A 22,969-nucleotide genomic window follows, 5' to 3' on the forward strand; every position below is an offset into this window, starting at 1 on the left:
AATGAGTCCTCGGCCGCGACCTTTCAGGCGCAAAGCCCACTCCAAGTTATTAAACTTACAACTTATATAAAGGGGAGTGTATGGTGGTTTCTGACTTTTTAATTGTGTGACTTGGAAACAAGACGGTGAAGTAGTTAGGATGGATCCTCCAACAAAGGGCTCAAGAATGTGCAAAAGAGGCAAACTCTCAGTTTCATCACTCTTTAGTTGAAAAATGAAAAGGTAAGCTGTTATACTCACTATAATCAACCAAAAGACCTTAGGAACACAGGGAAATTCAACCAAACTCGAAAGCTTCCAAATCAAAAGCTCTGAACTTATACGCGAACAGTATAATCCTTAAAACTTTGAAGATAAACTTCAACCTAAACTTCTTAGACTTAGACTTCTAAATATAATTTCGAAAACTTTCGCTATAAATTATAAGGAAATAAAGTTGCTGTGGAAAGCCTAATATAAGAATATAAGCTCAGTATTTTAAAGTACAATGAAGCTTTCAAAGTATAAATTATAGGGATATAAAGGATATGCTATGGAAAGCCGCGGCTTCCGAGTAAAAGCTGAGTATACAAATGTCCTGAAAGCTTTCAAAGTACGTATATGCGTGTAAGTTGGAAAATGTTTCTAGGAAACTTTTTATGGAAGGACATTTTTATAGGAACATTTTTAACGAAACTTTTTTGGAGAGAAAGCATTCAAAGTGCGATTTCAAGCCATTCATTTAGTTCTATGGTTAAGAGAAGTATTGTGATTGAAAAAACGATTATGAGTCTAGTCATATCTATTAATCTTAAGCATTTTCTTATTTTTGAGCAGCGGAACCATTTGTTTAATCATAAAAAACCATTCTTGTTATTGTACATGCCATGCTTTAAGCCCCAAAATCCAAACTTTGTGGCATTCAATGTGAAAACTTTATTGCCACTAACTAAGAAGGAAATATTCATGCCGGCTTTGGCAGTGGCTCATTACGCTGGCCGCGGTAAAATTTGAGGACCGAAATGTTTACAAAATTCGGCTACAGCTGCTGCCAAAAACTCGCGCTTCCGTACATTGTTAGATGCAAAGAATCTGCTTAGGTTTTTATACGCACATATTTTAAAGTTTTATAACCAAAGGCGGACACTTAAACGCAGCTATCAAAGGCACAGAGTCCCGTGGCTGCCGTTTCTGCCCTGCCTGCCCCATTGCCATGCCACTCGCCGCTGATGCTGCGGCTGCGGCTGATGATGATATTGATGATGAAATTGGCAAGTTTGGATGAGCACGAGAAGTTTGCCGTAAACACTCGAGCTGTGAAATGTTTATATGCATGATAAAATCATAAAAAGAAGTGACTCTGCTTATTAAATGCACAACGGAAAAATTGGTGATCAAGCAACGGGCCAAGTAAGAGCGTGATTTTTTGATGACACAAGTTTGGTTGGGAAACTCCTGATGAAACGGCGCGTCAAACTATTTGGATGAGCAAAGTTCATTTATTAGAGAAATTTCTGGCTTCTTTTATGCAGAAATCTTGAGTTGAAGTTTTCCACTTCTCCTAGCTTCTCCACCGGCAAGTTTCATGGAAATTGGGAACTCATCCCTGATCACTTGCCATGGAATGCTAAAAACATGTGTACAACTTTTTTATTCATATTTCAAAGAGGGGTCTTTTCACCAAAACTTTCTGATACTTTTATTTAACCAGAAATAAACCTGGAGAGCATGAAATGATTTTTCTCACTTAGCTCTGAGAAGTCATTTAATTGTGGCGCATTTCCGCCCCAAATTAACCTAATTCCATGTTCCCCATATTTAATTCAATTTGTTTGGACTGAGGTCAGGGGTTCACAGCGTGGGTGGCCTGGACTGGGGACTGTGGGGGCGTGTTTCAATCGCCAAAAACTTTTTGACATTCGCATAATTTATGTAGCGCAATTTGTTCTGGAACTGGTCCGCTACATGCGATCGCATTGTTTGCCAGAGCAACATATTGCAGCAAAAAGTGCGCGGGCCATAAACAATGGCCAAAACCCGGCAACACAAACACACGACTGCGGGCACGCACGGCCATAAGTTGACCCCTAAAAGCAGACAACAGAGTACACTTGAAACCGTAAATTACAGAGTTGGTGTTCCTGCCGCACCACACACATAACTTAAAAGCACTCATACGCCCCCTTGGCCACGGCCCCGTTCCGGACACCTGCCAAAAACAAAAATTTAAATAAATTCACTTGTCAAATATATCGTACATAATTTCAAGTGCATTTTAAATCAATCGCATGTGCTACACAGATCCACGCCCCGGCCCGCCTCCCGTAAGTGCCAGGTTGTGTCTGCGTGGAGTGTGCGAGTGTGTGTGCGAGTGTGTGGTCATATAAAAATAAAGTCATGGAGAAATGGAGAAAGTGGCAACCACTTGCTTGTTCGATATTTATGACAAATGTGGCCATGATTGCAGTGAGAGAAAATGGTGTTAAGTTAGATAATGGCGGGCCATACTTTAAAAAATGCCTTCTGGCTTAAAAATTCAAATGTTTCTCTTACTGTAGCCCCGGGGGCGTGGTCTGCGAGGGCCGCCACGAGTGTTTGAGATTAATGGCGCGTCTAAAACGCTTCACGTGCGAAAAAATCTATAAAACTGACTTACACCCGCACACACACACACACACACACCCGTTAAGGGACACACTCAGGTGGTTGCTGCCCACCTGGATGGGGATGGGGTGTACCCTACCTCCCTTCCCCCTTTCTCCTGTGTGTGCGCGTGTTTTTGACACTTTAACTGCGCTTCCACTTTGAGCATAACTTGCGTCACGACTGTTGTTGCTGTTGTTTTCGGTTTGGTGTTGTCGCGACTGCTGGCGCAGGCACTGTTGTTGCTGCAGCTTGTTGGCTGTCATTTTGCGTTTATTTCAGCCAGGTTGTAAATGGCAGGACTGTCATTGTTCAGGCAACATCCACCTGCACCGCTCGCCCAGCCCCCCACCCAGAGCACTCTCCCTCTGAAAGCGGCCATCATCGGCTGATGGTATGCATTTAATTTTAGAAAAGGACATTAAGGGGAGTAGAGATTTCTACTTGGCGCGAATGAAGAACATAAACAAGGGTAATCTGCAGTATTTTAGGGTCTTTGGTAGTTTAAAATTACAACTAAAAGGACTCCCCTTTAGTTTAAAAATATACTCACAGACATAAAAGTACTTCAAGGATCAAGAAACATCACATACCTGGAAGTGAAAAGAAAGAACACTTTTAGTAAATTTGAAGAATAATGTTTTATTTTCTTAGTCGAAAAACCTTGACAAAATCTCCTTCAATCAGGCAATTGAATCCATCGGAGGAAAGGGAAGGGCCAGGACAATCTAGGCGGCAAAATGCGAAGCAAATCGGCTTACAGGAAAGTATGGATGCATGGCCTCGGCATTTATTGAGTCTGCAGCTGCATTGTCGACTAAGCCAATAAGCGTTTGAGTAAAGTGAAATAAAAGTGGAGAAGGCTAATGCCATGTCTTAGCCTTCGATCCGGCCCCTTGTTGCACTCGAATTTACTTGGGTATTTTCACGGCCCACTCACTTTTGTGAGCTGCGAGCTCTCAGCTCCCAGCTCCCAGCCAGCTCCTCCTTAGCCAGCTTTCGCCGGCATCTGTCGTCACGTTTTAGCGCTTTAGTAGCTGCAATTTGCTGGAGCGTGCGGCCGGGCCAAGTGCACACATGCATGTGCAAATAACTTTTCAACGGTAATGCAAATGAATGCCAATTTACGAGCCGAGACAGTCACCACACTCAACAGCCAGCCCTTTCACTTCCACCTGCCCAGCTCCATAATGCCTCAAATCGCGTTAGTCGGGCCAATTTGCAGCTGTGGAGGTGACAACTCAATGAATCTCATTCGATCTCTATGAAACATTAAGGCAATCCCATCAAGGCGAGAAATTGAATTACAGTCACAAACTGGGGCGCAAATAGAGCAAAAGTTTAAATAGTTTTTATGCCTAAAGAGTTTTAAATTAAATGAATTAAGCTCTCGCAGCGCTGAAATCACAACCATTTCAGCAATTACTTTCATTTCACCTGCATATTCAGGTTTGGTTTTTTAGAACCCCTCACGAAAAACACTAGCTCCTCCGGGGAAAGTATTTAATTTTGTAAATATGCAACAGCTTTCAGCGAAGGGCAAAAAACAAAAGGCAAAGTGGAGTGCTTCCGCGTCCCTGGAGCCAATAACAAATTCCTTTTTGGCTGCAATATTTTCGACAGGTGCAAAAACTATGGAGAACTTTTCCAAACAAGAAAAACTTCCAAAAAAGGAGCAACTGCAGGCCAGGGCGGGTTAGGGGGGCAGTCATTTATGCAGCGCTTTGTGGAAGGCATTTTCACGGACTTTTTCCCAAACAACAGCTCCACAACAATGGTGTGGTCCCATATTTTGGGGGCTAGAATTGTCGATGCTTTTGTCGTGACATTTGACTGGCGTCGTGGACTGGCAAATTATTTAAGCTTAGACAATGTGAACAATAAGCCGGACCACGCCCGAGGAGTGCGAGTGGCCATTTGGGCTTCCATTTCCATTTCGGATTTGCCTTCCGTGTGTGTGTGTATGTGTTGTGTGTGGCCTTTGTCTGGGCGGCGGATGGGCCTCTCGCAAGCATTATAAAACAATTTGTTGTCTTGACACCAACATGCCGGGGCCACCCTTTCCTTTACTGCCCCTGTTCCCGTTCGCATCCGCAGTTAGCCGCAGCTGACCCCACCTGAACCCTTTTGGCCCCTACACACACCCACACACACCCACTCGCTCGGCCATTGTTTGCTCATTGCGAGACAGGATTTCGCTTTGCTTCCGTTTTGTTTGCGGCTGCCATTGGTATTTGTTTATTTGTGTAAACGTAAGTGTGGGTGCTTGGTGTTTGCCTGGCGTTTACTTTTTATTTGGGGACTGAAGCACTTAAGCCTGTTTATTTATTGTAGAGTTGCCATTTAAAGCGGCACTCTGAATTGATGGGCCAAAAAAGCTCTGATGCAAGGACAATGCTTTAAAGAAGTCCAGGATGTTTCACATTTTTGTTATGTTTATGAACTGCATTTCCGAATCACACATTTTAAACTATGTACGACATAAAATACACTCCTTAAAATTCCTGATTCTGGTATAAATATGAAATTAACAAATTCCTGTCTCTTCCCTGCGCAAAGTTTCGAGAGAATTTCATCCGTATTATTAAAATTTCATGCTAAATCCTCCCACACCCACACCCACACACATGGCCAGAGTGAAGCCTTTGGCGCCCGCAAATTTATGTGGCATACTTTCAGGCATTGTTCAACACACTGACACGGGAATCCCTCGGGGACTAAGCGCATCGGATTACACACAAAAGCGATCAACAATTGGAGTTACACTTAAGCCCGCCCCAGCCTAAGCTTATTACTCGGCAAACGCCCACGTTCAACAACAAAAAAAAACCCAAATTTTGTTGATGAACTCAATTAGAGGCGGCGGCCAAACAAAGACGACAACACCGCCCTTTATTAGCCCTTTTATAATTAATTTTCAACTTTTTTCCGTAAACTCCACTGCGCCCGGGCTGGTTCTATTTATTTCAAAATTCGCCCAGGCGCCAAACGGTTGTGATTTGGGGCTTCGAGCGAAATCAAATTATGAAAATTATTTTTCTTTCTTTGCAAATACACTTTCAATTAGTCAAATTGAAAGTTTTTGCCGAAGACAAAAGTTGGCCAAACTTGGGTGAACTTTAAGGAAAACACGCCAAGGAGACGTGTATTTGCCCCATGGCCTGTTTCCAGGACCCATTGAACGTGAGGGCAGGCCATTTTATTGCCTTTTCGACTCTCAAAAGCCGGAAGTCGGGGGGAAGCGCGTCCAAGAAATTGCAACTAAAACGCAGTCATGCTGGGCAGGATAATCCGAGGGATAATCCGTGCGCCACTGTCGGGCAGCAGTACAATGAAAAAAAAGGATCCAGGAACGCACAAAGCCCTGTCCCCCTTTTGTCCCAGAAGTCCACACATGTTCAATTTTATGCTAACAACGCTTTTTTATTGGGCCCACCAGCAAAACGGGGGGTTTCGACTGCAATTTCGCGGCCTTTGTAAAGTATTTTTTTCGGCAGCTTTGCAGCTGAAAAATTGAAATGAATTCGCCGCTCGGAGCATGAGCGAGTGCGTTTTTTAAACCAAAGTCGCTTTTTTATTAAGTTTTCAGTTTTCGTTATTTTGGCCAGTGGCCCTTAAAAGTAAACATATTGATGATGATGCTACAGAAGCCGGGCTTATGTTTGCTTTCATCAGATCGATCGGCATTGGCAGGCTTAGGTAGGAATAACTTTTTAAATTAATTCCCAGTCGAGCTCGCGTTCCATATCCTCCGAGCAGTTACCCTTTCTTTCTAACTAGAATGTTCTTGGCAACAGAACAAATCCATCAAAAGTATATCACAGATAATTGGCTAAAAAGGGATTCAAACTTCCGACAGAGACAGAGATTATTGGCATTGCGAATGAACTTTTTAAATTACTTTTGAAAAATCAATTTCCGAAAGGGATAAGACTTCGGCCCGATGTTCGCAAGTTGTTTACCTATTTGCCAGGATAATCTGACCTGTCACCCTTCCGCTCATTTCGGGAAAGCTGCCCCACTGAGTGGCACATGATTAGGGCAACTCATGTGCGCATAGGACGCCGCGAGCCAAGTGGAGCACAATTTGCATATATATCTTTATGAGCTGGGCCCAAAGAGTAACCAAACTGGAAAAATAACAACACGACCCTGCCAACCCTGCCAACGCCGCTCCAAACAGCTACATGAACAAAACCAAAAGGAGAAGTAATGTGGGCAGAAGTAGAAAAAGAACGCAACAATTTTTCGGCGTGGCTGCTGATGTTTTATTTTTTATGCAAATTTTGTTGCATATGAGAAATTGCCAGTGTGTGGAGTGGGGGAGGCGCCTCCAGAGAAGAGCAACAAAATCATCATATAGTATGTGAAGAACGAAATGTGCAAAAACTTTAATAAAAGACTACGAGGGGGCCAACCATAAATTTGTAGAGCATCGTGCGACGTGCCTCTTCAAACAAAGCAACACTCAACGTCGTTGCCGCTCCAACAAAATAATTTCAGCTGCAACAAAAAACCCAGCTCGTTGGGGGATTCGTCGGGCTTTTCGGGAAGCTTGCATATTAAAAGTCAAAAGCGTTGAGCTGTTGCAAGGAGTGTGTAAGCAGGCGGCAGCGAGAGCTGGCTGGGCAGGAATTCTTCTGCCTTGTTGCATGCAACACGAAAATGTTCGTTGACAAGAATGCGACAACATGTGGAAGGTGGTCTCGAACCCTGTGGTGGCTCGCTCGCCTCCTATCAGCTCAAATTAGTTGATAATCATATTTTTACATGTTTGTGGAAGGTGGCGGCCGGGTCTCATGAAAAATGTTTATTAATTTAAGCAGAGTTGCTTTGGGTTTTCACCCCATTTTAAGGACTTAATTTTGCAGGACTTAATATCCACTGCTGTGTAAAACACAATAGTTACGCGTTCCTGCCCTGATTTATTTCGACCGTATTTTTCCTTTTAGTCTGTTACTTTTTCCGGTCGGTGCTTCGCTCCGTCTGCGACTCCATGGCGAATAAATCAAAAATGGCAATGAAATTGTTTCCGCTGCAGATGCGGAAAAAGAAACCAGCAAACTTCTAATTGGTAATTGCAATTGTGCACCGATGTTTCCTCCATTTCGCCGTGTATCTCTTGCCCTCGAGACTCGCAACGAATCTGTGAATTATGTCGACAGTTTTATGCATCTCTTGACCCCAATGAGGGCTTCAGTTTCAATTTTCTCTCCTGCCAAAGCCAAGTGAACTTTTCCACCAGCTTAAAGTTCTATTCATAAATTCAATCTTTCAAGTCCCGTGAAGTAACACCTGCACCTGCCCTGGTTTTTCGTAATTACCCATGTGTAGGAGAGTGTTTTGACGAAAACCACACTGCAGTGACAGACAGCTGCTGACAAATAAACAGACACACCGACCCACAGACGACAATCAACCGGAGCGACAGCAACAATCACCCGCCATATTTCACGGCTGTCTTTGATTAAATTATATTTGCATCATGGCAGTGGGACAATTAAAATTCATTAGAGTTAATTACAGCCGCAATTAAGAGGACATTTTCATAACTAATTAGGGGTAATGAAAAAGAACAACACCGATGCGCGTAAGTATTTTCATTATGTTTCCTCGCAGTATTTTCCTTGTTTGTTTTCTCTTTATGAGCACGGAGACAGGAATTTCCATAAAGTGGGAGTGCCTTGGAAAGGAACAACAATAAACCAGTGCGGAATTTCCTCTGGCTCGTCAAGTCTTATGTTAATCATATGGAAATACTTGGCATTTGCTATTTTTAAACAGGCACTTCAGATCTTTATTAATGTCCTGTTCAATATCAAGTGTCGGATAAAGTCTTAAGGCCCTTCGTCCTGCCAATGCTTACGCCGCACATCTCGGGGTGGGGTCTCAGTCTGGGAAAAAAATGCCAAGCCAGCAGGAAAAAATTCCAGCAATTATAAAAGTGGCCAACAACACAGGGGCAACAACAGCCGGAAAAGTGAAAAAAGTCTAGTCTTGTTGGGACTTTTGTTTTGCTTCGTTAGCTGTCTCTCCTTGGCGGTTCTTCGCGGTTTTCCCGGCGCAAGTTTAAGTGGATTTTCATAATTTACGCGCTCCGCGCTCGCCAAAGAATCATAAATTATTACCCTCAGCCCCCATCCCCCAGCCCGGCCACCACTCTCCGCCCGGTTGTAACAATTGCATTTAATTGTAAGTAAAATATGTGAAAAGTTTGTGTTGTCTTTTTTGGTATCTTATGAAGCCGTATCGAGTGTTTGAAAACTTTTCCAAGTCTCCGAAGTGGGCGGAGGCCCTTCGCCGAATGCCGCCCACCAGCCCCCACCTCCAACAGTGTCAGCGACATGTTGTTTTCATGTGATTTCCCTCTGTCAGCAGCAGCTGCGACTGGGTGTGTGGCTGCGGGGTGAGTATGTCTGGGTGGCCGGCTTTGTTTTGCTTTCTTGATGATGATTTTTCAGCTTGCGACTTCTATGTTTGCCTTCCGTCAACGTTTATGACAATATATCCAGGCAAGCTCTATCGCCGGCGCCATTCCCATAGCTCTGGTACTTGGTCTACTTTATGCTTTTATTGGTTACATGAAAATATTTTCCACTCTTCACCAGTTTCTTCTCGCTCCGCCTCAGCCATGCTCCGCCACAATTGTCAGCCGCAGAAGTTATGAAGTATTTTTCCTTGTTTTTTCTTTTTTGTCAGTAGTGGGCGGGCAGGGAAGCGGCCACATGTTTCCATAAAGTTTTTAATTAAATTGTTAGATTCTACATTGACACTTTGTGCAGTTGTTGTTTGCGAGTGACGAGCAAATTGGCTTTCTTGTAGGCACATAGAGCGAGCAAGGACCAATACCAAGGCTTGCCCAATATCTTCGGATAACTCCGGAATTCATGTATTACCTTTAATGCATAGTTACCGCCATTTTTTGGCAGCTTAAAGTGCGCGGGCACAGTGGGCCGGTATTACCATCCAAAGGCCAAAGGCCAGAGGACCTCTGGTCAGACCTGACCTCCTCCGATAAACGTGCGAAATGTGCACGCCTCGGTAATATTTTTTACCTCCCAGAGAGCTAGCCGGAAGGGCAAGGAACGGGGCTAGTTGGCTGCGGTCTCATGATAAAGTTGACACTTTATGCGTTTTGGCTCAGTGTCGACAGCCGGAGGGGCTAGAAAATGCAAAACGCCATGCTGGAAAAACCGTAAAAACCAGGCTTGTGGGAGTTTTTGGAAGTTTTTGATTTTGGGCTTCAAACTATGGAAATTCTTGGAACAATCCCAAACTAGAGGGATCAATGGGAACTAAATGCTTGCACCCATGATTCGTCAAACAAAGCCAGAAAGTAGGCTTTCCAAACTAAACACACTTTTTTATTTCTGTCTGTATCACAGTTCGGAAAAAAATCAATTGAGTTTTAAGTGAACACCCGGCGTATACGCAATTTCTGCTGCTGACCTGGTTTCCATTCCGCCTAAATGTGGGGAGTGCGATTTGTGTGGCGGAAAAAATGAATTTATTTGGGTTATTATCGCCGTTTTATTTTTCGTTGGGAGTCTGCAGTTTTAATTACCCCTATTAAATAAATTGTACATAGTATGCGACCCGAAAATGTCGTATTTGTGTTATAATTTGGTTTTTCGCACTTTGCCGAATTAATTAATATTTAAATGGAAAGCTAAGTTGTATCGACAGGAGGGGGCTGGATTCAATTAGGGCTGATAGGCAAACGCTTAATGCTGACACTGATATTAATTCAGCTAAAATGCTTTGGCAGGCCCGAGAGTTGGACGAACTGAACTTCGTTTCAGACTGTTACATTCCGATGCAAATTTAGAGCAAATTCAACTGCAGGAAGGCAGCAATAAAATATTGTTCCTATGGTTACACTCCCTACTTGGTGTGTGTGCTCTTCAATTTTCAAGTCCTCATCAGGCTGTTTCAACAAAAGCCGCTTGCTCAATAATTTCGAGTGCACGCGTGTTCAAATGAATTGAATTGGATAATTGAATGCATGAGTGACTGACTGGCTGATTGACTGGCTGGAGTTGATTGAGAGCAGCAATACAGCATGCCGGGTATTTTTCCAGCCCCACTCTGCATTCCTCGACATATATTTTGCACATTTTTTTGTGCAGCTCGTGCTTTGGGGTTAGGCATTGCAACGTGGTGGAGCGACAATCGCAACGCCTTTCAATCAAACGCTGCACACAAATTCCCAAACAAACCGACAGTTGGCCCCGCCCCCATCCGCCTCCGCCCCGCCGGCTGTCAGTGCACGTGACAAATGCCGACAAACGACGTTCGTTCCACTCCTCTCGTGTATCTGGTTCGGGGTCTTTTTGAATGTTGCAGCCATGGGGGGCTGAGCGCGAGGCGAGCTCCACCTGAAGCATGAAGCATTTCTGCTCGACTTTGTGGGGCTCTAATTTGCCAGCTACTTCCTTTCGTGGGCCCAGCATATGACATTTGCCGGGCTGATTGGCCAGGCCAGCCTTAAACTTGGCTTTCCCCAAACATAAGCCTCGATATGATTAATTTATGCAAAAAGCAATCATCCTGGCTGGGTAATCATTAATGCGCTGAAATCGCCAAGAATAAATCAAAGAAGCACCGTTCTTCCTTGGACCAGTTTGATTGGCTGAGAGGGCGGCGCCAACAAGTAGATTTCCATCAAAAGGCGAGGCTGCCCACGACTGGACGACCTTCCACCTCCCAACCCCGCCCAGTGGCTGTCGTTAATCATTTGGCCCCAAAAAGGTGCCAAGCCGCTTTCGGGTGACGTTAATCTCGAGAGAAAAATTGTTTCAAATCGAAGCGAGGAATACCGTACCGGGCGATAAGAACTATTTCGACAACAACTTGAGGCTTGAATGCAGAGGACTTCTTCGGTTTTGTGCTTCGTAAACAATTAACGTTGGCCGTGTGGGCGTGGCACGTTTTTGCCGGGCTGCTGTTGCTACTGACTTTTGACACGTGTCATTTACGTTTGAAAGCGTCGACGACAACAACACCGGCAACACAGGCAACACCGACAACAACGATGTCAAAGTGAATGAGAATGAATGACAAGGCCATGTTAATGGCTATCAGGCCACAAACATAGTTCCTGGCCAAGATGCCAGCTACGAAATACCTGAATTCCGGTGGCAATTAAAGCATTCCTTCCTTGGCTTAGGTCCCAACGGGAATGTTAATTGAGAATGTCCGACCCCCTGATTCTGATGCACTTAAGCGAAATAATTACATGAATGCATGAAGATGAATGAAATCTTCAAAGGATGCTAAAGCTTTAAGTCACATATCACGTGATATGCCTTATCACTCACCTCCAATTTCCAACCACTCTTTCCTCTGCGGCCCAGGTGAGCTGTCTCATCAGAAAACGCTTAGGCGGTGGCCCCCAGCATTATGCCAAATGGGCAGTTCTTCTTCCACTGGCGGCCATTTATTTGCACTTTGATAGCAACAAGATGCACCCGGGTGGTGGCAGAGGGCCCCAGGATCAGGATCAGGGTGGAGAGTGTGCAGCCAGCCACTTATAAATCACCCAACAGTGGAGCGGATTCCGCAATGGTTTTTCTGCTGTTGTGGTGGCCTGCGGCCGGGGCTGCGACTAAGCAGTTTATTGAAAAGTGGACCCTGAGTGCGACGCCATAAATATCAGCTCAAGTGGGCGCAGACACGCCCACAAGGGTGGCAAGCACGACTAGTGGTGCCTTTAAAGGTCTCCTCCATTTAAGTTCAATATTTATGAAATAATTAAGTCGGAAAGGCGAAAGCAACTGTTGGGAAATGGGTGTCAAGGTCGAGACAAAGTGTATTAATATTGCTCATCAAAAAGCACTCGGCAATCCCATTCAACAGATTCGCACTTTTGATAGCCCGGCGGAGGTGTCCTTACGCTTTACTCTACATGAGATGCATTTCATTGCATTCGCTTCGATGGCTGCTCAACATGTTCAGAAGCGCCCTCGAAAAACGCCATGAGCAGCAGCAGTGGCAGGATGTTAAGAGTCCTTCCCCATTCACACAGATTTCCACGCACACACAGGCAGGACGATGGGCTGGGTTGGACACAAGTTCAAAGACCTGCCAAAAAGCCGGCACTGTAAGCGCTTTTTTTCGAAAACTCCTTTTGGACCAACATGGGTTCCACAAGGGGCAGTAGGACTTCGAAAAAAGAGAGCAACATTCGAAAGCATTTCTGCACAGGACTCTGACTCTGTTAGAAAGCATTGGCAGGAGAAAGTGGATGCCATTTTAGAAATTTCATTCGAAAAGGCTATGGTTTCAAGAGTCTTGGTTTCGAGTTCTGTTAGCTCACAAGCTTGTAAACACTTCCCCTTTTGGCTAACAGGACTGCGAATTTTCCGAGTTCGAAATGTTATATTGCAGTGGAGAAACCCCAAGCCGAAATGTGAGAGAAAATCCGAGAGTGTCCTGCTGCGAGTCCCGAGTAATTAACGAAGTCCCTACTTCGTTTTATCATATCTCTGCGTGTGGATTTTAACCTCGTTTTCCAAAGCTGCTTGTTACTGCGTAACCTTCTTCCCTTTTTGCTTTTTTTTGTGATGGGTTAGCAACTTTTTGTTATCTTTTGTTGCCGCTTCTGGTAGTTGTGTTGCTGGTGGTGGTGCTGTTGCTGCTCTCGAGTCGCAAAAGTTGTTGACAGGCATCTCGACGCAGCTCAGCTTGAAATAGTTTGCATGAAATTAAAATAATCTCCAAGATTTATTGCTCTAGAAAGCGCAATTGACTCGACTCGGCTGTGCCGCCGAGTGTCTATTTTTGGGCCATTGTTTTTAAAGGCTTTTCTGCGAAGCCTTTAAATATGCTGGCGGAAAATTTACGGAAATTGCCGGTCGTTGGCGCAGCGTTTACATATTTCGAAGCTGTTTTTATCAAGGGCGGGCTAGCCGGCCAACGTAGCAAATTGGCCCAAGAGCCTTTAGCTTTGTTTAATGGTCGAAAGTACATATTTGCGTTTACTTTGGCCTCCCCCACTCGCCACTCTCCTCCTCTACTGTTTCCAGTTCCCACTCTATTTAAGCGCATTCCTTCCTTTTCGCTTTGGGCATTTCTCAAGACGTTGTCAGCTCTCGAGCCCCGGACGAGTAATAGTGAGTGGTAAATGCAGCTGCCACTTTGGGGCAACTTGTTGTTGACTTGTTGCCATTCTGACCATTCGGAAGGAAAAGCGGAAATGAAGTTGGCAATGCGGAAATGCCATTTTTCATGATTTCTTCCCACACACACTGCCACACACATACTAATACTGGCGTCTACTTGGCTTTCTCTTTGTTTTTTGCTGCAACTCGCCCGCCTTTGGTCTGGCGGGGGTTTGCTTTTGACAAATTGTTTGGCGTTTCTGGGCTAATATTAACTGTGTATATCCATCAGCGGGGACTGACTGCATCTGGGGATAGACTCAACAGTCTGGAAACTGTCTTCAGACAAGAAGAGAAATGGGAAAGGAAAAAGATGCTCCTCTTGTAGTAATTTCATGTACGGATTATCGATTTGCGAGGTATGGTGGACTCTTATTAGATAATCATCTAGCATTAGGGAACCTATTCAATTTACAGCAAATATTGAAGCTGTCCCAGACTATTTTAATGGCCTTAACCGAAAGTTCAATGTCTGGCAGCCAGGATTCCGCCTGCTCAAGCATCGATCATAAATGATGGAGTGCGGCAATCAAGATAAATGGTTCCACCGAGTGCCATCGAAGGCCGGGGCCGAGAGGGGCCAAGAATTCACGACTCGACGGCAATTTATTGTGGACTTGATGACATCACGGCGTATGCGCAATGTGCCACGAGAGCAGTTTAAAGTTGCGAAAACAAAAAATCAAGAAAACTATTTACAAATTGTTGTGACCCTTCAAAGAAGCTCATAAATTGAATGCCTGACAGGACGTCGCCCAGGATGTGGACGGAACATGAAGCCATTATCGCGTATGGAACGGGAGTATAGAAACCGTTTAGAGCGTAGTTCCCGACCGAAAGGCGGACGAAATATTCGGTGTATTTGTGGGTGTGGCCGCCTCCGATTTTATGGCCTCCAACATTTTTTACGAGCACTTATTTCCGCCCCAGAAATTAGACAACTGCTTGGAACCGTTTATGCCCGAAAGGGTGTTGCCATCAAAAATGCTTCCCAATAAGTAGAGTCTTGTTCGTCTTGCCTCGGCTTCTCTATCTCTGGGAATTTATGATGTGTGTAACAATCGGGCCATTGTTAAGGTCGCCCCTGGCCATTCACTCGAGTATGTCATGCAAATTCTGGTTATTTTATTTAATGCGATTTTTACGAGTGCCGGAGGAGGGTCCTAATTTTCCCCTGGCTGTGTGAGTGGCTCAATTCCTAACTCTTGGATAAATAATAATTTCTATCCCCATCGGATCCCTTTTCCTAGGGTCCTGCCAAACAACTCTCTACGCATTCAGTGATGCTTAAAATTTAACTTTCCGACATTTGTCATGTTTTGTTTGTCTGCGATTTGGTTTGGTTTTCCCGCCGGCGAAATTTATGCATGAGGAAGCCAAAAGGCTGCGGGGTGGTTTGTTGAACGTACGTGCAGGCTGGCTGCTTTTAAGCCTAAAAGTATGCATAACTAAAAAGAGCACGTTCCGGAGATAACAAAACAACAAACGGAAAGAAAAGCTGCAAAAACAGGCAAGAAAAACAAGCCATTGATAACTGTATCTAAGTATCTGAGTATCTATGCATGTATCTGTGTATCTGGGAGCTTGGGTCCAGGTCCATCCGATTGTGTCTGATTGTGCGTGCGTGTGGGTTAGCAGATATGTTTGTTATTTAGCCAAATGATTTTTCGTTCCGTTTGGCATCGTTCCGGGCCATCTGCCAATGAAGCGGAAAATCCAAGCAGGATCTGGAGCCATAGCCGTATCACAGCTGTGACAAAATCGCTGCCATTTAAATAGGTCACAAGGTCGCCACATAAAAGGAAAAACGCTCAAAGCCAAAGGATAACAAAGACCAAATAAAATCTGTTTGCCCGGCTCTAATGCAAAACGGGATCCAGGGAAACCACACACAATGGCTGGTGGCGGGAGCAAAAATACATCAACTTCGCCATCGAGAAAAGTGAAAAAGCAAACAAATGCAGTCAGAGCATCGCAGTCAGAAAACATCATCAAAGCAAGATGGAAATAAATAAAATAAAAAGCAAGAACAAAGAGTAAGGACTCAGGAAATAAATTGAAATGAAATAAGGTGCTTTCTTGGGTTAAAAAAAACTTTCAGCTTCAACTTTGGAGTTTATTGTACTCTTTCATCAAATAAACAAGAAAGGAAAGCTAACTTCGGGCGGAGCCGAAGTTTATATACCCTTGCAGTTCAGTCGCAGTCCGATAGGTGGCGCCACGCATCTATATTATTAGATATACAGCGGATCGTATATAGTCGGCCGATCCTTATGAAATTTGGCATATCGAATTATTTTGACCAAAGAAGCATACATTGAAAATCCCATCCTTCTAACTTGAAAAACAACGAAGTTATGCCATTTCCGATCAATCAGTTATATGGCAGCTATAGGATATAGTCGACCGATCTTTATGAAATTTGGCAGATCGTATAAGTTGGACCAAATAAGAATCCATAGAAAGTCCCAACCTTCTAACTTGAAAAACAACGAAGTTATGCCATTTCCGATCAATCAGTTATATGGCAGCTATAGGATATAGTCGACCGATCCCGGCCGTTCCGACTTATGTACTACCTGCAAAGGAAAGAAGGGTGTGTGCAAAGTTTCAACTCGATAGCTTTAAAACTGAGAGACTAGTTTGCGTAGAAACAGACAGACAGACGGACAGACAGACAGACGGACAGACAGACAGACAGACAGACGGACAGACGGACATGCTTATATCGACTCAGGAGGTGATCCTGATCAAGAATATATATACTTTATAGGGTCGGAGATGTCTCCTTCACTGCGTTGCACACTTTTGACCAAAATTATAATACCCTCTGCAAGGGTATAACAACTGCGCACTGGTAGCGATCCACAAATCGCACAAAAGATATAGACATAGACTTCACTGTAGGCGATGTGGGTCTTTCGCCCTATTTTTCATGGCCCAGAGAATTGTGCAAAAAATTAAAAAAATAATTTGTTCTCAGATTTTGATGCAGAATCGATCCACAAATCATTTAAGGTGTTCCGCTCAAGAATCGAATTGAAATTGGCCAAGATATAGCCATCGCTGGAGCCATATTGGCCTCCCCATGCACTTTCTACATTTTGAAGGATTGATAGCCTAGAAAATTGAGAAAAAAATTTAAAAAATAATTTGATCTCAAATTTTTATGCAGAATGATGGAGAATCGATCCACAAATCGTTTAAGGTGTTCCGCTCTAGGATCGGGAGAAAATAGCCAAAAATATTGGCACCGCCTTGGACCACTTAAGGCGTTCCCATGCCTACACTTATAGATCCATCGGAAAAACTAGGCAAAAATTTGTGAAAAGCACAATAACAATGATACAGCTGCTATCCTCCACTATTTATTGTTAAAATATCATGAAACTCATAGGAAATCCGAAACGGAATGTTAGCTTTTCCGAAGGCAAACCATTTTTCACCTAAAACACCATCCTGCACACTAGTACTAGTATTGATGTATTTATTTATTTCCTCTCTTGTTTTTGTTCGTGATGGTGTGTAAAAAAACAAATAAGGCAACTTCAATTAAAAACAATAAATAAAAGTCCCAAAAAGTTGGCATCAGCAAAAGTCGAGGCAGAGAATGAAAGCGAACATGAAACCGAAACCGAAACAAAATTGAAACGAAAAACAAATCATCTCATGGCTCTGGCATTTAACAATAGTTTATGGCTTTTCTCTAAACAAGATCCCGAACAGCGGGCTGCATTTGGTCCGGCGGCAAACGGGAGTACAAAACCGCAAGCTGTTGCCGCAGAATGGGCCGACAAAAACGTGTAAGCCTCCTGGAAGGCCCGAAACCTTGCCACAACTTTTCCCCCGGTCCTCCTAGCAGTTGCCCAACATGAATATCAATATTTGCAAGCTCCTGTTACTGAAGCAACTGTAGTAATTTACATATATCTCCTAGCCCTTCGCTCCCAGGCCCGCCAATGCCTTTCCCTGTCCAAACAAACATGGAAACTTTTTAATTTTCGTTTTCATGGCCAACGGCCTCCTCTGCCTCCTGCGCGTTGATTGCACATCATTTTCAATGTGCCGCGATGAAAAGTATGCTAGCGAGTCTATTTTTTCGTCGTTTCCATTTACCACGGCTTATGTACGGCTTAGCGATGTATTAAACAATTGAAAAGCATTTTCGCCGAACCGAATCGTGCCGAGCGACGCAACGCAGAAAATTCGAAAATCAACGCTCAGCGAGGGAGAAACGCGGACAAAAATTGATTGCCATTTCAGGGGCAATTTTTAATGAACAGCAAATAACAATGACGCCCAGGCTTAGCCATAGAAATGTCTGACAATTGGAAAAACACACATAGCAAATCAGGTTTGGAAAATGACATTTCAGAAACGTATTATGTTGCTTTTTAATAAACTGTGTTGGCTGTGAAAATTGGCACACAAACGACTAACAGCACCGGGAACTTAAGCCAATTTTTAGTGAAATTTGTATTCGAAGCGAAAGCCCTTTCGGTATCCTTCTTTTGTGTTAAATAATCCTCTAAAATCACTTCAGTTTAAATGCTTTTATGTTCTTGGTTCTAGCCCCGTCAACAATCCGCACCTATGTCAAATATTTTTCCAACCAGCTTAGCCATTCAAAGTCAGGAGGCCGGGCCGGCTGACGTAAAATGTTTTTGATGTCCGCCACGTCGAATGTGGCAAATGCCTGGTCAACATGCCGCATAAATGAAATGCCCCAAATGCACTCGACTAAACACACTCGCCCACGCCACTCCAAGCTCACACAGGCACACACAAATTCGTTGGCCAATATTTGTTGAACGAATTCGTTTTTGGTTTCGGGGAATTCGAGGCAAATTTATTTGCTGCCATTTTCGGTCGCACTCAAGATCACAACATTTTGTAGCCAAACTATTTTATGCGTCCTCCGATCTTGATATGATAAAAGTTTGTTACTTTGCATAAACGGAAAGTTTAAAAAAGATACATAATTGAAACTTTTCTGGCCTTGCCAAATGGCTAGGGGACTGGGAGTTTAAATGTAAAACTCTCTTTTTAAATTTTACGCTAATTTGGCCATAACTTCTTGGTAATCAAGGTAGAAGAGGTATGAATCATATTTTTTTTCACTTACCTGAATTGGGTCCATTGCTGTTGGGTCGGGCCGAGGGAGCTCCGTCCCGGGCCTCCACCTCGAGGGCATAGGCGCCCTTCTTCTCCCTGTCGAACACGGTTTTTGTGAAAATTTCTCCACTCTGCAGGTTGATTTCGAAAAACTCCTTGCCCTCGTTACGCGGCGAGTCGACAATGTAGTAATAGACCTGAAAGTCGATACACAACACACAAGACACTCTGGTTTATTTCTGTTCGGTTTTCTGGTTAATTAAAACATAGTCCTGATGCCTGATGCCAACACCCCGGCACACACATAACTTCAAACGGAGACAATGTAAAAACGGGGCTCAAGAGTGAGGAAAGTGAGAAATTTAATTACTGCTTCGGACATTAAAGCGGAACGATAATGATAATCAAATCGTGAGACCTTTCAGGGACGCAAAGTGGGTCTGTGGCTGGGACTATAAATGAAAACGCTAATTAGTGCCGACATTTCGCGCGTACATGCAAATTACTTGGCTTGAGGACACAAATTGTGGCTGGCTGACTGGCTCGCTGGCTGAAAGAAAAAAGAGACTGGCCAGCGCCAAAGTGCCATATTATTATAATCGCGAGCGCGGTTGGAGGGGTCCTTCTGAAAGACCCAACGCAGCCGATCCCATTCCGTCCGTAGCTTTCCCCTTTTCATCACAAAAGACATCGCCCGCGGCTCTGGGTTCTAAGCTCTGCATTTTGCATTAGTTTCCCGCCCTGTCTCCCACTTTGGACTTTCACCAAGGGCTTAGCACACACTTGGAAGGCGTGCAAAAATGTTAACTCTTTGACATTTATTAGCCAGCTGCCAGCTGATGGCCAAATGGACGAAGGACGTGGTCAGCGAGCAGAAAAAAACAATTACGAGGGCGTGAAAGGGTCGCTGGGGGCGGAGGGAGATAATTTTGGGTAGCTGGCCAAGACGGGGAAATGGCTAGGATGATAGCAATTTAAGAGGTTTAAGAAGGTATTTCAAGGAATTTCAAGAATTTAAATAAGGGATTGGGTTTCAGTATTGAAAGACTATTAATATCAGCTTTAAAAGTCCACTGAATGCCCCTTGAATATGCTTTGGTTTTCGTCCCATCTCGCCAGCTGTCAGACACCTCTTTCTGGCTGTGGCTCGTTTTCTTTCGATTCGCAACTCTTCATTGTCAGCGCCATTAATTTGGTACCAATCGTCTGGCATTTCCGGCCAAATCCCCACTCCCCGCTCGATCCCACGCCCCCAGCTCTCAATTTAACTCCACTTTACAGGACGCAGGCGAAAGGATGGAATGGTACTCACCTGATTATTTGGGAATGTGCCATCCTTGTCGATGGCGTTCACTTGTGTCACTTTTGTGCCAATCGGTTCACCCTCGAGCACCGTTTCCTGTTCGCGTTCGGTGAATAACGGTATTTCATCATTAACATCCTCGAGCATTATGTAAACGGTCGCTTCCGATGCCAATTGTTGGGCCCCGTTGTTCTATAAAGTGGAACGAAACGAGAGAAGGGGAAAAACCAATTTAAAAGGGTCCATCACAGAGTTTTACACTGAGAAAAAAATTTCAATTAATAATAAAAATACTCATCAATTAGCATTAAAATTAAATTGATATTTTAAACATGTATACTTAACAATATTATTTATTTTCAACACCAGTCTCGTTCAATCTAGTTTTTAATCAATTTTCCAGTGTATTGGCTTTGCCTTTTATCAATTTGTTTAATAACTTTTTGCGCGGCTAGCTGTTTGTTTTTTAATTAAGCTATGAAAAGAGTGGATTTAATGAGTTCCCTTCCTGTCCTGGCAAAATATTTGAATATTACTTTTCAATAAAAGTTAAACGCAGGCCGGGTTGATAAAAAATGTCTGAAATACTTTAGAGTAAAAAGCAAACAAGCCCTTTAATTTTTTACCAATATGCCGGTGCTGACTGCCTGTTTCCCCTCGGCTTATGATTGATTAAACAATTGCCATCAATCAATAAAACAAATCTCATTGGCAGCTTGTCATTCATTAGTTGTTTTATTGGCAAGCATTTGAATTGTGGCAGCCTGCTGGTGCGTCTAGTTAGTATTCCTACCCCAATATAGTAAGTTTATTTTCACAGAATTTGGCATTTACATTTCGGCATTAATCAATGCATATAATATCGAGGTGTATGTTTACACTAACATGACTAACACAGCCATAACAAGACCACTTTAGGAGAAGAGCGATGGAAGGAACTATTTATTCTGGGCTCATTCCACATTACTGGGCAAACAAATCGGTTATAGCGCGTAATTAGTTATTGGTTTGGGTCTATATTCTAATACTTTGATTGGTTGGCAGGAAACTATATCCTTTGACTTGAAATTAAAGCCAAATATTTCATTTTCCCAATTTGTTTTTAGCCAACCGCCAGCAAACTGAAACATATATTTGACATATTTCCCAACCACAAAAATAAGGAAAAACTGTAGATTAAAAATTAATCCAAATAAATTATCAAACTAAAACGCGAATATTTAAACTTTTATGGCTACCATAAACCGCAAACTATTTTCCAAACTCATTTAGAAATGTTTCCTTCACCACGCCCCCTTCCGCGAAGCGCCCGTCAAAGGATATAGACCCGTTGGGATCCATTAGCTTTTAGCGGGTCATTTGCACAAAATGAAAATGAAACCTTGTGATATTTAATTACCTAAACATTGAATACGAAATGCGCGAATCTTTTGCGCAATTGAATTTTTATAACAACTCATTATGGGGCGAGCGAGCGAGTGTGTCGCGGATCGCGGTGCGCTGCGGTTAGCCCGGAATTTCCATTAATATTTCAGCTGGCGGTTTATTTTGTCTGGCGTACACAATTTGTCCTTCGCAGGAGCGCTGAATGGCCAAACTAATGAGGCCACCAGTGCAGCGGAATGCTAAAACTTGACATTGATTGGGAATGCAATTGATTACCGTTCCGCCACCAGCTGTCTATCAGCCGTTCGTCAGTCAGCCACGGAGGCAGTCCGTCAGGCAGTCACTCAATCAGTTAGTTTCTAATGAATTCGAAGCCGGAGCCGCATTTGCATTTCCCGACGCGAGGGCGGTGGGCAGTGGGCGGAGAACCCGCGCAAGTAATTAAAACTTTTCAAATCAAATAATTACGAACGTATTTTGAAGTCATTCCCAAATACAAAAGTCAAATACATGTCTCGGGCCCGACGCCTAATTGAGCCTAAGAAAACTTGAAAACTTTCGGCTACTGCCTCAGAATTGTACGAGACGTTTTGAAACTTTAAATTGAATTCGTTTTCGGTTTCTTGGATGAAATTCTGGTGCTAAGATGGAACTTACCTCGACTCGTATGGTTAGATTATACTCCTTGATGCTTTCGTAGTCCAGCGGATGATTCACCTTTATGTCGGCCCAGGTGTCGCCGTTGTCCGGTCTTTGTTGCAAGTAGAACGTGTGGAACTTGTTCGTCTGCGCCGTCGACCCGGGCATCAGTCGATAGAACACTGTGGGGTTCCCTTCGATACCCGAACTGCAGACGTCGGGGCCAAAGGTCAATTTAAGAACAATATTAGTAAGGGAGCAGGACAGTTGCGAAGGATGGTGTTTAGTCAAGTACAGGCTACATGAAATTATGAGTTCTCTACAAATTAAGTTCTTAGATTAAGTACAAAAATCAATTGCTTAAATTTAAAAAACGAAGCGAAAGTAACTTGATCTGGTCCTTGCTTCACAGGACACTCACACAGTCAGACGCTCAAAAAATGAATAACATGCGACATGACAAAATACAAAAACATGACGCACAAATGGAACTTTTCTTAGGATTAGAGCAGTCAAAAAGGGGATGGTGCGCATTAAAATTCGTCGAAAAAATTCCTTAAAGCGTCTATGTGCTTAAACACAAAAAAAAACAGAGAACCCAAAAAGGAAACAGAGGCAAACCAACGGAACTTAAACCAAATGGCTTCAAAAAATCTAATTGCCATTTGAGTGTGTTGGGAAATGGGTTCGGCACATGATAATGAAAAACAAATTAGGCGCAAAAAGATGAATATATATACCT

At 43.5% G+C, this 22,969-nt stretch overlaps 1 protein-coding gene across 19 annotated transcripts in view; it reads right to left on the bottom strand.

Moving 5' to 3' along the window:
* The window catches only part of LOC6497902 (neural-cadherin), a 118,378-nt gene that overhangs the window by 35,512 nt on the left and 59,897 nt on the right, over window positions 1-22,969 (bottom strand). For all 19 annotated transcript variants that reach the window (XM_044716389.1, XM_032451704.2, XM_044716392.1 and 16 more), the window contains 3 exons: window positions 22,246-22,435; window positions 20,212-20,394; window positions 18,910-19,096 (listed from right to left, as the gene is read on the bottom strand). In XM_044716389.1, coding sequence (XP_044572324.1) covers window positions 18,910-19,096; window positions 20,212-20,394; window positions 22,246-22,435 — 560 coding nt within the window. The remainder of the gene's footprint in view (window positions 1-18,909; window positions 19,097-20,211; window positions 20,395-22,245; window positions 22,436-22,969) is intronic.

Source organism: Drosophila ananassae, chromosome 3R (genome assembly GCF_017639315.1).
Source record: "Drosophila ananassae strain 14024-0371.13 chromosome 3R, ASM1763931v2, whole genome shotgun sequence".
Taxonomy (NCBI): domain Eukaryota; kingdom Metazoa; phylum Arthropoda; class Insecta; order Diptera; family Drosophilidae; genus Drosophila; species Drosophila ananassae.